The sequence below is a fragment of the Oncorhynchus mykiss genome, chromosome 5 (genome assembly GCF_013265735.2).
Source record: "Oncorhynchus mykiss isolate Arlee chromosome 5, USDA_OmykA_1.1, whole genome shotgun sequence".
In the NCBI taxonomy this organism is placed as follows: domain Eukaryota; kingdom Metazoa; phylum Chordata; class Actinopteri; order Salmoniformes; family Salmonidae; genus Oncorhynchus; species Oncorhynchus mykiss.
In genome coordinates this window covers 56,012,259-56,029,452 of record NC_048569.1, presented here as the reverse complement: position 1 = coordinate 56,029,452, position 17,194 = coordinate 56,012,259, and the positions used below count along the sequence as shown (strand labels likewise).

Sequence of the window (17,194 nt, the reverse complement as noted above, 5' to 3'; positions counted from 1 at the left end):
AGTGACCACTCTTCCCAAATTCCAAGTGAATCCTTGGATCCTAACCCTAGGCACTTTGCGTAGATGTGAAAAGACTGCAAATGTATAAGGAATTCGGTAAAAGCATAGCTCCAGTGTAAAGTGGAATTCCCTCCAGATGGATCACACTTTCCCAATCCTCTCAGGTCTACACAAGTGCCTGGGGTTAGGATGTTTTCTCTTCTTGTCAAGTGGGCATGATGGTACAGACGACCCTGAAGTGGCTCCGACGTTGCAGTTGTCACCTAATGTTAACCACTAGATACTCCTGCTGCTCCTTCACACACCAAGACACCCGTGTAAAGTTGGGGGGGGGGGGGGTCGAGCACCTGTTTGGTTAAACACACTCCAAGCCTTTCAAAAGAGGCAGAGCTGCCCCATCTAAAATGCATAGTGCTGGGTGTGGTGGTGGTATAGTGTGTGTGTGTGTGTGTGTGGTGGTGGTATAGTGTGTGTGTGTGTGTGTGTGAGGGGTGATGCTCCCAACCCCTTATTCAGAGTAGCCATTACAGCTGTATGGGAGGCATGGAAAAGGCCCATTGTCTCTGACGAGGGGTGTGAATAGCTCATCTTTTATTCGAGGGCATCTCCGCCTCGCCTCACCTCTCAGAGGGGTGCAGGTGTTCATCCTCGCGAGTACACCGTCCTTGCCGGCTCACCAGGAGTGCGTTTGATGGGAGGGCGAGGCGACCCTCCTCGGCAGCAGCGGTGCAGCTGCACAGATTAATAATAAAGGGAATTCATAACACAGTCGGCATAGAGAGGGTTTGTCCATGAATATTCAGCAGGTCTTCTTGGTTCGGGCTTCATGCATATGGATGAAAGGCTGGCAGCAAGCTATATGCCAGAAGAGGGAGGGATGAGGCAAAGGGCAAATAATGGTTTAAGAGAAACACTGATATATGGCCATGTGTTGACTTAACACAACAAACCTCAGCCGTGTAACGCAACAGTAAAGACAGATGCCGGTAGGTTTCCAATGTGATTGACGCGAGCGAGGGGCAGCATGTGTTGAAGAGACAACCGAGCAACATAAACCACAGCAAGAGGTCGAGCTAATAAGATCAGACTTCCGGGTACATCGATGTTGAGGAAAACACAGGGTCAGGTGACAATGTGACCTCCTGGAAGAAAAAGCTTTAAAAAGGTGTGCTCTGTTGTGTAACAAATAGGCCAAAAAATACCCTCCATGGAATAATAACCAAGTTAAACTTTCACTCCTAGTTAGCCTCAACTCAACCCGGCAAGTCAGCACCTTGCTAACTTTAGCCCTGTGTGTGTGTGGTGTGTAGTTTTTTTTTTTACTGAAGGCTGTGTGTGAAGCCTATATCAGCAGCTAAGCAACCGCCACCCACTGAGCCATGTCGAGAGCCAGGTGAGGGCGAGCGCCACCGAACATTGAAGGTGATCAACCGACCAAGCACCCCAGAGACACCAGACTCCTTCCTCAGCTTTCTGCCATTTAAGAGAAAGTCGAGCACAGCAGGGCTGTCAGAAAGAGAGAAAGAGAGAAAGGGACAAAGCTAAATGCCACCAGTAACAACTACACAGTCATCTGAGAGTAAGTCAAAATGGCTGCCACAGCTCTCTGCATGCTCAACACCAGTCTGAGAAGGGACTGATTTAAAACAAGAAAAATGTGTTACCCAGCGTAACCATAGAAAACCGTTTCCCTATACCGTCTGAATCGGTTCAAATGCCTGGCTAATCAAAACGTCCTACACCAAAGGGGAAAAGAGTGAGCGTGAGCCACTTGACTGAGATTTAAGAGTTGAATGTATGGATTTCACCAGCCAAATTGCATCTGGCCTCCAGCTTTCATCGGTGAAATATTAGCCGGCAGCAGCGGAGGTGAAGCGGTAATGAAGGCGCTGCCAAATAGCGAGCGCCTCTCTATGGTGTGAGCGCCAGTGACACGTGTGCATTAGCTCCAATGTCAGGAAAGGGCAAAGTATCTGCATAGCCTCAGCCCGCATTGTCCATTAAAAAGGTATTTTACGGTCAACCCCCTGCGGTCTTCAACGAGAAGTACGGTTGTGTACGCATGATACACACCACCTAACCGGTGTATGCACACAAAAAAGAGCCACAAAAGCATTTCAAATGAAGCTTTCTGATTATGATTGTCGCACGGCGCAACTACACTTTCCCTAACTACCCAACTAAGGAGAATAGAGAATCCAATGGCACCCAACTCCCATAAAATGTTTTCCTTATTTGCACACGCACTCATTTCTCACTGGAACTGCCTTTGATGAAAACATGTACTTACCATCACCGTGATAGTGCATCCATTTTAAGGTAGCTAGATAAAACTAACTAAGTCGCTCTGCATAAGAGCGTCCACTAAATGACTAAAAAGTCAATGGAAAAATGTAGAGAAGTCGTTGTAAGGGTGAACTGGTTCATCGTTTATTCATGACCGCCGAAAGTCCCAAGACCTCTGTGATCAGACAAACATTTGATGTGCTCATTAGATGAAGGTAAAAAAAAAGGTCACATTATTTTCTCTCTCTAACTGCACATATCTCGTTTCCTTTCAGAGGCTGCAGGCAGTAACCTTTTGAAATCCAGCCCCAGATAGAGAGCACGACTTGCTGTGTGTGCATTACAACGCCGGCTAACCCTCGGTCTAGAGATGAACTCTGTTTGCCTTGGAGTTGAATGGCAACAAACAAGCCTACAGACCAGATATACGGTGCATTCGGGAAAGTATTCAGACCACTAGACTTTAAACATTTCGTTACGTTACAGCCTTATTCTAAAATTGATTAAGTAAAATGTTTTCCTCATCAAACTACACACAATGCCCCATAATGACAAAGCAAAAACAGGCAGAAATACCTTATTTACATATGAATTCAGACCCTTTGCTATGAGACTCGAAATTGAGCTCAGGTGCATCCGGTTTCCATTGATCATCCTTGAGATGTTTCTACGACTTGATTGAAGTCCACCTGTGTTAAATGTATTGATTGGATATGATTTTGATAGGCACAAAACTGTCTATATAAAGGTCCAACAGTTGACAGTGTATGTCAAAGCAAAAACCAAGCCATGAGGTCGAAGGAATTGTCTGTAGCTCTGAGACAGAATTGTGTCGAGACACAGATCTGGGGATGGGTAGCAAAACGTTTTTTGAAGGTCCCCAAGAACCCAGTGGCCTCCATCATTCTTAAATGGAAGAAGTTTGGAACCACCAAGACTCTTCCTAGAGCAACTGGGGGAGACGGGCCTTGGTCAGGAAGGTGAACAAGAACCCGATGGTCACTCTGAAAGAGCTCCAATGTTCCTCTGTGGAGATGGGAGAACCTTCCAGAAGGACAACCATTTCTGCAGCACTCCCCCAATCAGGCCTTTATGGTAGAGTGGCCAGACGGAAGCCACTCTTCAGTAAAAAGGTACATGACAGCCCACTTGGAGTTTGCCAAAAGGCACCTAAAGGACTCATTCTCTGGTCTGATGAAATCAAGATTGAACTCTTTGGCCTGAATGCCAAGCTTCACGTCTGGAGAAAACCTGGCACCATCCCTATGGTGAAGCATTGTTGTGGCAGCATCTTGCTGTGGGAATATTGTTTTAGTGGCAGGGACTGGGAGACTAGTCAGGATCGAGGCAAAGATGAACAGTGCAAAGTACAGATAGATCCTTGATGAAGTCCTGAGCGCTCTGGAGCAGGTTCACAGACTCGGGCGAAGGTTCACCTTCCAACAGGACAATGACACTTAGCACACAGCCAAGAAAATGCAGGAGTGGCTTCGGGACAAGTCTCTGAAAGTCCTTGAGTGGCCCAGCAGGGCCCGGACTTGAACCCGATCGAACATTTCTGGAGAGACCTGAAAATAGCTGTGCAGCAACACTCCCCATCCAACCTGGCCGAGCTTGAGAGGGTCTGCAGAGAAGAATGGGAGAAACTCCCCAAATACAGGTGTGCCAGGTTTGTAGCGTCATACCCAAGAAGACTAGAGGCTGTAATCGCTGCCTCTAGTCAACAAAGTACTGAGCAAAGAGACTGAATACTTACGTAAATGTGAAAATGCATTATTATATTTTTAATACATTTGCAAAAAAATAAAACGTGTTTTTGCTTTGTCATTATGGGGTATTGTGTGTAGATTGAAGAGGGGAAAAAACTATGTAACGCAATTTAGAATAAGGCTGTAACGTAAGAAAATGAGGAAAAAAGTCAAAGGATCTGAAAACCTTACCAATGCACGGTACATAGCTACAGCATTAGCATGCTAAATACGCCATGTGAATTAATTGATCCTTAAAAAGTTATTTTGCTGATAGACAGTACCAGTCAAGACCACTCTGTGGTCCAACTCATCCCCAACCATCTCAACTGGGTTGAGGCCGGGTGATTGTGGAAGACAGGTCATCTGATGCAGCACTCACTCACTCTCCTTCTTGGTCAAGTAGCCATTACACAGCCTGGAGGTGTGTTTTGGGTCACTGTGCTGTTGAAAAACAAATGATAGTCCCACTAAGCCAAACCAGATGGGATGGCGATTCGCTGTAGAATGCAGTGGTTGCTGATTCATGCTGATTAAGTGCGCCTTGAATTAAAAAAAATATCAGTGTCACCAGCAAAGCACCCCCACACCTCCTCCTCCATGCTTCACGGTGGGAACCACACATGCAGAGATCATCCATTCACTTACTCGCGTCTCATAAAGACACGGCGGTTGGAACCAAAATCTCAAATTTGGACTCATCAGACCAAAGGACAAATTTCCACCGGTCTAATGTCCATTGCTCGTGTTTCTTGGCCCAAGCAAGTGTCTTATTTTTATTGGTGTTCTTTAGAGGTGGTTTGCAGCAATTCGACCATGAAGGCCTGATTCACGCAGTCTCCTCTGAACAGTTGAGGTTGAGATGTGTCTGCATTTATTTGGGAAACAATCTGAGGTGCAGTTAACTCTAATGAACTTGTCCTCTGCAGCAGAGATAACTCTGGGTATTCCTTTCCTGTGGCAGTCCTCATGAGAGCCAGTTTCATCATAGCACTTGATGGTTTCTGCGACTGCACTTCTTGAAATGTTCAGAATTGACCGACCTTCATGTCTTAAAGTAATGATGGACAGTCCTTTCATTTTTCTTATTTGAGCTGTTCTTGTCATAATATGGATTTGGTCTTTTACCAAATAGGGATATCTTCTGTATACCACCTCTACCTGGTCACAACACAACTGATTGGCTCGAACGCATTAAGAAGGAAAGAAATTCCACAAATTAACAAGGCACAGCTGTTAATTGAAATGCATTCCAGGTAACTACCTCATGAAGCTGGTTAAGAGGATGCCAAGAGTGTGCAAAGCTGTCATCAAGGCTACTTGGTGGCTACTTTGAAGAATCTCAAATATATTTGAATTGTTTAAAAAGAAAATGGTTACTACATGATTCCATACGTGTTATTTCATATTTTTGATGTCTTCACTATTATTCTACAATGTAGAAGAAAAAAAAGAATTAAGAAAACCCTGAAATGAGTAGGTGTTCAAACGTTTGAGTGGTACTTTATCCCAGAAACTGGCCAGAATCAGCCTTTCAATCATTGCCTGCTTTTTAAAAAATCACTTTACAAAAGTACAGTCAAACCCACCACCAGTAAAAATGTTAATATACACATCAAGAACTCAAGGCAATGTTCAAAGAGGCAATATTTCTGGATTTTATTTATCCCATTATTTTTCAGTTTTATTGGATTGGCATCAACAGCAAAACCACAGCCTTTGACAAAATCTCAGAAATAAAAAAATAGATACTGTGTAATTTCTCGATTTGTCGTCTAATCAAAAACATCTTACTTCATATAGCTACAGCAGCCTAGTTGAATTAACACAAAGGTATGAGTCATCACTGGTCGAGATTTTGTCATAAGATTTGTTTTGTGGTTTTTTGTTTGTTGCCTGAACACATATGTACAGCAGGATAAAACCGACAGACACACTATACATACTCTTATTTAACAAGTAGCGTATCCATTTTGAAATAATAAAATAAATAGACTTTGTACTGTATTAATCAAATCTTTAAGATACAACACCCTAAGGAATGCACTTTAAATCAGTTATTTTTTTGACCGTTTATTTTGTATTTCCTTCACATCAGAAAGAAATTCAAAACTAGTTTGGTCATTACAATACACATGGAAAGGTGAATAGCCTATTCAGTGGCTCATGGGTATAAAAAACTACTGGCAGAAAAGAAACTGAATTAATTGGGTAACACTTACTTCATGAAAACTCAATTAATTGGGAAACACTTATTCGCAGTGTCAATATAATTGTATAACAGTAACCACAAACTGTTTTCTAAATACAAAAAGTCGAGTTAGTGGTACATTATCAATAAGTACAATAACTTGCTTGTTAGAATGAAACTACATTCCACTAGTGTTACTGTGGTGTGGAATCAATTAATTCTCATGAAACCATCAGCACAAGATTTACTGTAAAGCAATACCTAAATAGAATTTAGCTTGTCAACAATATTGATTTACCATATATCACAAACGATCTCACAATGTTTGTTGTATTCTCTTGACCACAAGCGATTTGCTTTAGTGTGAAGACAAAGTCATCTGGGGGTAATTCTAGAGAGAATCCAAGTCAACTAAAATAACAATTTGGGTGTTAATTCCTTAAATGGCATGATGTAGAGCTGGGAGATATGGAAAAACATACATAATCACAATAAATATATACATTTTTTTTGCAATAACAAAAAAATCTGCGATAAATTACGCAAAATTATTTTGGGGGGAGGTGCTAAAGCTGGGCGATATGGACGAAAAAATAATATTGTGATATATGTAACTATTTTGCTCAATAACAAATACATAAAATATTTTTTCCCCCCCCCCAATGGCCAGTTACTTTACATTAGCAGCAGGCCAGGAAAGATAACTGAGATGATAGCCTATGATTCAAAAGGTACGGTACGTCATCTAACATATCCATGACTTGCATGATTGATATTTTGATGTTCAACCTGTCAAAATAGGATCCACAATGAGATTTTTTGTTTTGTTTTGCTTTTCAGAGGATTTTTCCAGCATCTTTGTGCATATTGGCCACCTGAGGAAGGGGGAACTCAAAACACTTAGCTAGATTGCTAACTCTAACTATGATATTGTTGCTAGATAGCCATGTAGGCTAATTGATTAATCTATCAGTAAATGTAGGCTAATGTTCTACGCACACTTTCCAGTGCTAGGCCTAGGCTAATTGACGTAGGCCTATTCGCTGTAAATGACACGCTCCGCTCGGCTCTGCTACCCGGGTGCGTTCAAATCATATTAACTACACCCCACTCCGGTTGTAAAGTGGTGCCGTGAACTCGATATTAGGAGGTGAGAAATACATTATATCGACTCACAGAAAGCTGCAACTCTCCTCTCGGTAACTAGAACAACACTTTGAGCAACGGTCATAATGATTGTGCTTCTCAGAATGCATCTCTGCCTCCTCCGTGCACACAGCGCGAAGAGGGAACGAGAGCAGCCGGCAGCAAAACCGGGATAACTAGATACTGTACTTTCATTGCAGGAATCAACATAATGCATAGGCTACTACTGTTGGGAAAAAAAAGAATGGTTTAAGAACAATCTACAGGAACGTTGTGTGGCAAAAATCACCGAAAATTACCAACGTAAGCAAAATGCTTCGGTAAGAGGAAGGCAATGTAGGTGATTTTCTGTTTATCGTCCCAGCTCTATGATGGTAGATTTCTTAAATACATTTCCTGATCTTTCTTATATATTTTGGGGCAGTAGGTAGCCTGGTGGTTAGAGCGTCCGGTTCCTCGAGCTGACAAGGTAAAAGTCTGTCGTTCTGCCCCTGAACAAGGCAGTTAACCCACTGTTCCTAGGCCGTCATTCTAAATAAGAATTTGTTCTTAACTGACTTGCCTAGTTAAATAAAGGTAAAAAATTGTGTGTGTATATATATATAAAAATCTCAGATATAGGACAGACACTTCAGAACAAACTTCCATAAGATTTCTTTGGGGGAGTATCCATGTGGCCATTGCAAAATGTTGATTTTGAGGCCAATTAAACATTTCTTTGTGGTTTTTGATATGTGCCTGTGGTTATTTTCTTGCTGGAAGATCCATTTGCTGTCAAATTTCTGGCTCCTGTCTTTGACCTTAACAAGGGCCCCAGGACCACTGGAAGCAAAATAACCCCATAACATCAAAGATCCACCCCCATATTTTACAGTAGGTATGGGGTTATTTTCTGCTTATGTATTCTCATTTAGACGCCAAACCCACCATTGGTGTGTGTGTGGCTAAAGAGCTCTATTTTCATGTCATCCAACAAATGTAAAACACCTGGAGTTTGCTAAATGGCATTGGCAGTTGGATTGGAACCAGTGCTTTGGTCAGATGAAAACATTGCTCTTTGACCTCGGACACCATTGGTGGGTTTGGTGTCGAAATGAGAATGCATAAGCAGAAAATAACCCTATAACTAATATGCTGCGCGATAAACTAAAATGTTGATTATTTTTCGTTTTCTAAACAACTAATTGACCAACGTCGGTTCAATTATTTGAATTCCATTTTGTTCAAACAGGCAAATATTCTACATAGTTTAAACGTGGTAATTAACTACAATTACCATAATCAATTCCGTGCATGCCTACTTGTCTGGTCTATGTGGAGCAGACACGGAGATGGGGTGAACACAGAACGTGCGATCAAGAGGGAAAGATGCATGTATCTCTACCTGAAAATACATGATCTAAGTGATTGATAGTTGGTATTCAGCAGTCATAAAAAGTATGCCTTGTTTAATTTGAATTACTACTAAAATAGTGATTTGTCAGGCAGCAGCTCTTTAGAGATGAGATGATGACTTGGAATGAAATAATAAAGTCAACAAATAAAACAAATGTAATATACACAACTGAATTATTTTATTAAAGTAATTTGAATAAAATGGTTAATAAGTGATAAGCATTAACGGGCAGTCACTACCATCATGGGACTTTTTGTTTTATTCTGCTTTGTTACATCATTCAACCCACAATGCATTGCGCATTTGTCTAAAAAAAATATTTGAAAACTGTGATGACTTTTTAAAATAATTGGAACACAACCGACCTCAAAAAGCACTAATCACTCAGCACTACCTACTGTAAAATAAGGTGGTGGATCTTTGATGTTATGGTCTATTTTGCTTTCACTGGTCCTGGGGCCCTTGTTAAGGTCAAAATCATCATGAACTTTATCCGGCACCAGGACATTTTGGCAAAAAACCTAATTGCCTCTGCCAGGAGGCTGAAACTTGGCTGCAAACGGATCTTCCATCAACACAATAACCCCAAGCACACATCAAAATCACCCCCAAAATAAATAATTTGCCACTAAATCAACTTTTTGTAATGGACATCTCAGTCTTATAAAATAATATGTTGTCCCCATTGCTGTTGAGCATCCAATATAGCTCAGTATTTGAATTATTCCTTCTATAGTCATTTTTTGCTCATCTTTATCAAGGGTGGCAATACTTTCAGACCCCACTGTATATGGTCCATTTGATTACATTTTGTTTTTAAATGCACCTCACACAAGATAAAATAAATCAAATACAGTAATGTGAAGATGTCATCTCAGACATCAAGCAACCATTGGGGAGGGTATGTTTTTTTAAAAGTCTTTTGCGGCAGAATTCAGAACCCCTATGATTATATATGCCCCCTAAAATTATAATGAATCGCGCTACAAATATTAAAGCTTCTGACCTCATCATAAGCTCATGAAAAGTGCTGAAACGAGATGGTCCAACTGTATCGGCAAATGTAAGCATGATGGATCTTCAGTCAAGTCAAATGAAGGTCACGTTACAAAACGCAAATTGCATGCAGCCAGAACTGTGTCCCTGTGTATAGATGAACAGAAAGTAAATCTCTGTGATATCTTTTCCAGAAAAATATATCTTTAGGCACATATTGTAGCCTAGTGGTTAGAGCGTTGGACTAGTAACCGGAAGGTTGCGAGTTCAAACCCCCGAGCTGACAAGGTACAAATCTGTCGTTCTGCCCCTGAACAGGCAGTTAACCCACTGTTCCCAGGCCGTCATTGAAAATAAGAATTTGTTCTTAACTGACTTGCCTGGTTAAATAAAGGTAAAATAAAAAAATAAAAAAATATACAGAACCATCTGTAATGGAAAGCGGGGAATGACTACACAGGTTAAGTAGCATAATGTTGAACAAAAAAAAAACAGTCATGATATCGAGGGTTCAGTTAGCCGTGTTGCTTGTTTTTCCCACACGGTCAAATACACATTGACAACACAGGTCTAACTTCAAATGGCCTACACCATAAGAATAGAGAGGGATTTCACAATAGTCTTGGGTATCACTGAAAATGTGCACTTTATGTATTTTTCTACATTATCTATAAAAAAAACGGACCATTCTGGGAATGTACAAGAAAAACTTGGAATGACTTCACCTGCGCTGTATCAAACAGTATAATACATAACTAAAGGCAGTCTTCATGGTGCATTTACTGCACATGCCCACTGTATTTTGTACAATAAGGCCCTAAAAAGGGAACAGTCTCTGCACTTAGCGTGGAAAAGCAGAGGGAACAGAGTCATACATATGACGCTGATCCTTAAGTAGAGTGAAGCAGATTTTTCTGAACTCAACCAAAGATTAAGAGAGAGATGTATGCATTAGTGGACAGAACCCATCCCTCGATCTGCTTCCTAAACAGCTACTGTATAGGAAGCATTGACAAAGATTTATTCTTAAAGAAATAGTACACGTGAAAATATAGAAATATCTAATAAAACTAAATCATTAGTGTGTTTTTTTTTATATATTTTTTTTTAGGAGATTGAGTAACTCATCAAATTGAGTGCCCCATCTCTCTGTTTAGGACTGACCGAAAGTCTTTGAACACTCGGACTGCTTGCTAACAGACCTGCAAACACCGCAAAACTTTTGTTTGTCATAACAGGTCAAGGCCACTAGCCCATCTGCTGTTATTTACACCATTGTCCAGGAGTATGTACAGTAAGTAAATAGTCAGCCATTTGCACACACATACCCCATGTCAACTCCTAAAAGGGAGTGTATGCAAATGAGGATTACATGTTGATGTTGTCTATGCTAATTCAGCCTTTGAGTGCCCACCAAGAACACAGACCTATAGTAGCAGTCCAATATTGGTATTTAAATTCAATACACTTTAGTCCATATTACCTTGAAATCAGGGATGCTTAAATCATGAGGTCACCATCAATGTTTGAGGAAAGTGCTTATCCATTTTGAGGACCTCTAACTTTGTATTTTTATAAGCACTTTACCCGACTGTCGAGGAACAAAAAAATGTAACATCAAAGCCTGAGAACCATGGTCAAATTAGGTTTTACATAAGGATGCACATACAGTAGGTTACCAGCTAAACTCCACTACACAGGTTTAAAGCCAAAATGTAGTACCAATCTCTCATCCATTTAGTTGTTCAGAAAGTAAACCTTTAAAACAACGTAGCCTCTCTCAGCAATCTAACGTTTGCCTGTAAATCATGGCTTGGCATGACTGTGGCAAAAGTCATTGGTATCCTTCAAAACAAACCGTCTGAGCCTAAATTCTCTCTCTGTGGGACAGCCCTGTCAAATAAATGTTCAGCAGCTTTGTAAAGATGTAACCTTTGAAATTCGCTGCTTTTCTAACAATATCCTCCAACGCCTCAGATGGAGCAGGACTTTGGCCTCTTCCTGGGCTTGGGTTCGCCAAAGTCCCTGTCGTCGGCTGCACAGTGGCTGAAAGAGCAGAGTGTCTGCGAGAGGCGGCGCATGCCCAGGCGGAACACACTGTTGGACAGGCTGTAGATGACGCAGTTGCAGAAGCTGTTGCTGATGGCCAACCAGGTTGTTACAAAGGACAGGGCGGGACTGTCCAGCACGTGGGAGCTCTCCAACAGGAAATATATTATGTAGGGCAGCCAAAGCATGTAGAAGACGCTGGTGATGCGGAATAGCACCATGGCGTAGCGCCTGTCAGGCCCTTGACCCGCGTGGTGCCCCCCGCCGCTGCCACTGCCACCACCCTCCCCAGCCTCCATCTCCTGGCTGGGGAAGCGTGCTCGCCTCTCACTGATCTCCCGGTTGTGCTGCTGGCAGATGCGGAAGATGTGGAAGTAGGTGAAGCAGACTACCAGGGCCGCGGGCGCGTACAGTAGGCATACCACAAAGCCTGTGAAGAGCGCCGAGGTGGGCCAGGAGTGGGCGCACCACTCAAAGATGTCCCCGTGGTAACCCGGCTTGCCCCAGCCAAAGAAAGAGGGCAGAAAGACCAGGCTGGAGTAGACCCAGATGAGGGCGATGCAACCGCGGAGCCGGCACGGCGTCACCAGCTGGTTGTAGGACAGGGGTTTGGTGATGGCCAGGTAGCGATCCACGCTGATGCAGGCCAGACAGGCCATTGAGACGCTCTTGAGCACCGAGATGACGTAGCTGAAGACCTGGCAGGTGATGGGCTCCTGGACGCTGGCCGGGTAGTGCAGCAGGGACAGGGTGGGCACCAGGCAGCTGAGGCCCACTAGCAGGTCGGCGTAGGCCATAGTCTGGATGAAGTAGCTAGTGGTATAGTGGTGCAGCAGGGGGGCGCAGTGGAACACGAAGATCACTGTCAGGTTCCCGGCAATGATGAGCACCGTGAGCAGAACGATGACCGCAGTCTCCAAGACACAGGCCTCCAGGCCCTCGTTCTGGCCCCAGCCCAGGGGACAGGAGTGGTTGGGGTCTGGGCCCACCAGGCTGCTGTTGGCAGTGGGAACCAGGTCTGTCGTCAATGCTGATTGGTTCATCGTTCTGGGCGCGGTCCAGGTGGGTCAGGTTTGTGCTGTGCCAACCACGATGCAGATAGACTGTAACTGAAGACCTGTCTGCCTGTAGCCTCCCTCAGCAAATGGGAGTTCTGGCCTCTCTCGCTCTTTCACCTCGGCTCTCACATAGCTGGGTCTCAATCAAATGAACACTGACTGACGAAAATCAATACAGCCCATAGGAAAGCAGGACTGCCGACTCGGCTCTACTTTTTCGATCAGTCATGCTTAGAGGCAGTGGGGTAATTGTTGAAAGAAGAAAGATATTCCCTCCAAAAACAGAAAAAGGTCTGCCGGTGCTATGCCAGGCATTTATCCCGGCGGCAGGGATCCCCATTGCTCTCCCTGACAGTCTGCGGCCACATCTCCTGATTCATAAGAGGGCTGCCACTGGGAGACTGGGGACGGAGAGCAGGTGTTGTCCTCACAAGGGCAAAAAGCACAGGAGGTGCAGGGTAGTCGGCATGTGGGGGAGAAACATGAGGCAGGCAGGCAGGGCGCTCTGGTGCAGATCCTACTGCAGATTAAATAAGACCGGGAGCATGTGACTCCTATTTTGAGACTATAGATAAGAGAAAATAGTATTAAAACATTTAGCGTGTCGGTATAATTTCGACTTTCAGATAGCTTGTTTACTGTCAGAGAAAGATCCACTGGGAAAACCCCAAATTCATATGAGTAATTACATCCCCGTTAGCCATTGTGTTTGGTTCATACCTCAAGTCCTCTCTAAAGTTCCAAAATGCTGTTAGACAAGCCGCAATTGTTTCTCAGTCTTGTAGTATGCACATCCTCTTATTTTGGGGTAGTGAGTGGTCCCGTGGTCAGTGTCTGGACCCCATGTACGCCCCGCTATTGTCCGAATCAAAACACAGACACGCTAGACAAACACAGGGCTCTCTGCGGTGGTTAATATCACAGCTCTCGTTCCACAGAGCGCCGGGGGAATTATGTTTTACAATGTTCCCCAATCAGAGAGAAGCCAAAGGAGGCGCAGAATAATCTGGATCCTGTTATGTGTGTGTGTAGCCACAAATCTGGCTTTGGTCTCTGGAATCCCAATCCACGCACTTTTCTGAAACTTTCATTCTCCAGGTTATGAGAGGCAAAAGCTGGTTGCAAAAGAGGATTTTTCAGGCAAAGAATGTAGGAGTTGTCAGGAGTCTCACACAATCGGATCAATAGATACTGGAGCCGGTAGAAGACATCTGGGTGTCTCAGAGCTCCTCGGACTGTCTCCCCTTAGAAATTCTGTTCAGGGCGCCGGCTGAGATGGATGTGGGATCAATCTGCATTCCGCTTGTTTACAGCCTAGGGTGAAAGCTCTTTACGTCAGCCTCGCCTCTTAAGCGCTTGTTTCCATTATTGATATTATTAGTACATACATGCCCGTTCCATTCAAATACGTTTTTTTTTAGGTGTTTTTCAGGGGAGGCACAGCTGTCTGGACTTTTGACTCTTTCTTCCACTCAGTACGTCTGCTCCTTGTTACAAAAACCAAGCCACAGCAAAAGAGAAACGACTCCACCAGTACAGAGAGTTCCAGTTTCAATGCTGTCCTCTGTGTGCGTCTCCTCTAATTTCCATTCCCCCAGCCGAACTCAGCTTTCGCCAAACGAATAACCGAAGAGACAGAAATACAATTTCATTCAGCAAAGCAGTCCTGGAGTGAAGCACAAAATAATTAAATAGGAACCTTTTGGAGAGAGGAGCTGTCCCTCACCAACTGGTGCAGTGGGAAAGAGATGCTGTGACTGGCTTACAGTTCCTTTTCCCTTCGCTCTCGTTCTCCCGCTCACTCTCTTTACCCTGCACGCACACACACACATGCTCGCTCTCACTCTCTCCCGTTCCCTCTGAACCGCGCTCTACCCCTCCCTCTGATACACCCGATCTCTCACTCTCTCTACCCCCTCCCATTTGGGCTGCACCTGAGGTCCTTTACCAACCCAGCCACAATACTATCTTTCGCTCCTCTAATGTCTCTCCTCTTGTTTTTAGAGCTACATTTGGATAGTTTACTAATCTGAAATCACTAGGCTAATCTATCAGTCCATTTTCTATTAACTAGCTCCCTCCCCCAATATGGCTTTCCCTCTGACTCTCTGCCCCCAGTCCATTGCTCCGACCAATGACCAAGCCCAGCCATGCCTGCCCCTTAGTTACAGTTGCCAGGCATTTCAGTTAGTTGGGATCATCCTTCACTGGCAGACAGTGTAACAGGCGGCAGAAAATTGAGGAGGCAGGAGGTCAGTTTCAGAGGTAGATGGTCTGTATACCATTGCCGAGTTCAGGCTCAACTAACCTCTACAATAATGAAAACACTAGGATATACAAGAAAGCTATACTTTTAAAGCTACTTGCGTATGCTCTATAAAACTGAACATGGAGATTCCCAAGAAGATAAGAACAGACGAGAAAGTGGCATGGTGAAGTGGATAACCTGATGTCCTTCACCTTTTGGACTACAGGTGAAAAACGGTCACAACCAGAAGGTTAATAATTATTTCGCAGGGAGAGAGAGAGAGAAAAAAAGGGAGGGCTGTAAAAACAAGGAGGGCTGTAAGGGCTGTAATCCCCTTCCCTGTCCCACCCCCTCTGAGCCTTTTGATCCCAGCCACTATGGCTACTGTGTTGGGACAAGCGGGCAGGCCCCTGTCCGGGCTCTTTGTTAAGGCTGGGTAAATAAGGGCCAGGTCATTATAGTGTACAGTAGGTCACACCAACACTGACTAACAGTCAAAGAGAGCCGGAGGTAAGTGGGCCTAAGAGCGGGGAGATCAGTTTCGAGCTACTCAATACGACTATAAATATCAACGCATTACAAAAACAAACCTAGTGCGGCACACGGGAGAAGAAGTCAAGGTCACCCCAATGCTAATGCTTCACAATAGGCGTTATGTGAAAAGGAGATTTGAATGAGAAATTACCATATGCTCTCTACAAAGGCTGCAGAGAATTAGGGATGGGCATTTGAACATTTTGTACTGTTCATGTACTCGCATGCTTTATTTTCCTTTGAGTACTCGAATGGGAAAGTAATGTTTGTACTTATCTATACCAATAATGAGCAACAATGCTTCATTAGCTACAACCATTACAGATAACAAATCCTAATGGCTAAATTGCCCAATATAGAGTGTACAAAAAAATTAGGAACACCTGCTCTTTCCATGACAGACTGACAAGGTGAATCCAGGTGAAAACTATGATCCCTTATTGACGTCGCATGATAAATACACAAATCAGTGTAGTTAAAGAAAGATTTTTAAGCCTTGAGACAATTGAGACATGGATTGTGTATGTGTACCATTCAGAGGGTGAATTGGCAAGACAAAAGTTAAGTGACTTCGAACGGGGTATGATAGTCGGTGCCAGGCACACTGGTTTGAGTGTGTCAAGAACGCTGCTGGGTTTTTCACACTCAACAGTTTCCTGTGTGTATCAACACCTTATAGAGTACATGCCCCGACAAATTGAGGCTGTTCCGAGGGCAAAAGGGGGTGCAACTCAACATTAAGAACCTGCTCACTCAGTGTATATTCAGTCAATAAAAAAACAAGTGCCATTTAAGATTCATTAACTGAAACCGTATTATCAACTGGTTATATTATATTGTGGAACTCAAATCTTAAAAAAAAAAAAAGACCTCAGCAGTGACGCTTACTTGTAAAAGCCTTATGTTAGGAATCAAAAGGACTACGTAAAAGGTAGGTTCAGTAATTAAACATGAACAGATATCCAATTCAAATCAATCAAATCTAATTTTATTGGTCACATGCAACGAATACAACAGGTGTAGATTTAACAGTGAAATGCTTACTTATGAGCCCATTCCCAACCGTGCATTGTTAACTTCTTGGTGATAGGGGGCAGTATTTTCACGTCCGGATGAAATGCATGCCCAAATTCAACTGCCTGCTACTCATCCCCAGAAGATAAGATATGCATATTATTAGTAGATGGGCTTTCATTGGGAATCCAGATTTCTTGCAGTTCCCACCGCTTCCAATGGATGTCACCAGTCTTTAGAAATTGGTTGAGGTTTTCCCTTTGTGTAATGAAGAAGTACGACCATCTTGAACGAGGGTCACTTGAAGTGTACTGTTAGATAGAGGCGCGTGACCAGAAAGCTAGCTACAGTTTGTTTTCCTCCTGTATTGAACACAGATCATCCCGTCTTCAATTTTATCGATTATTTACGTAAAAAAATACCTAAAGTTGTATTACAAAAGTAGTTTGAAATGTTTTGGCAAAGTTTAACAGGTAACTTTTGAGATATTTTGAAGTCACGTGAGCAAGTTGTAACCAGTGTTTTTCT

General features: G+C 43.2%; 2 protein-coding genes across 4 annotated transcripts in view; both read right to left on the bottom strand.

Annotated features, from left to right (window-relative positions):
* Window positions 1-17,194, bottom strand: part of LOC110524085 (rab GTPase-activating protein 1-like) — a 172,305-nt gene that overhangs the window by 75,829 nt on the left and 79,282 nt on the right. The window lies entirely within an intron of this gene.
* LOC110524087 (G-protein coupled receptor 52-like) lies at window positions 7,920-16,316 on the bottom strand. Its single transcript, XM_021603411.2, has one exon. The coding sequence runs from the start codon at window positions 12,853-12,855 to the stop codon at window positions 11,737-11,739; it is 1,119 nt and encodes a 372-aa protein (XP_021459086.1). The 5' UTR covers window positions 12,856-16,316; the 3' UTR covers window positions 7,920-11,736.

Excerpts from the sequence above, each read along its gene's own strand:
- LOC110524087 (XM_021603411.2), bottom strand. The coding sequence starts at position 12,855 with ATGAACCAATCAGCATTGACGACAGACCTGGTTCCCACTGCCAACAGC.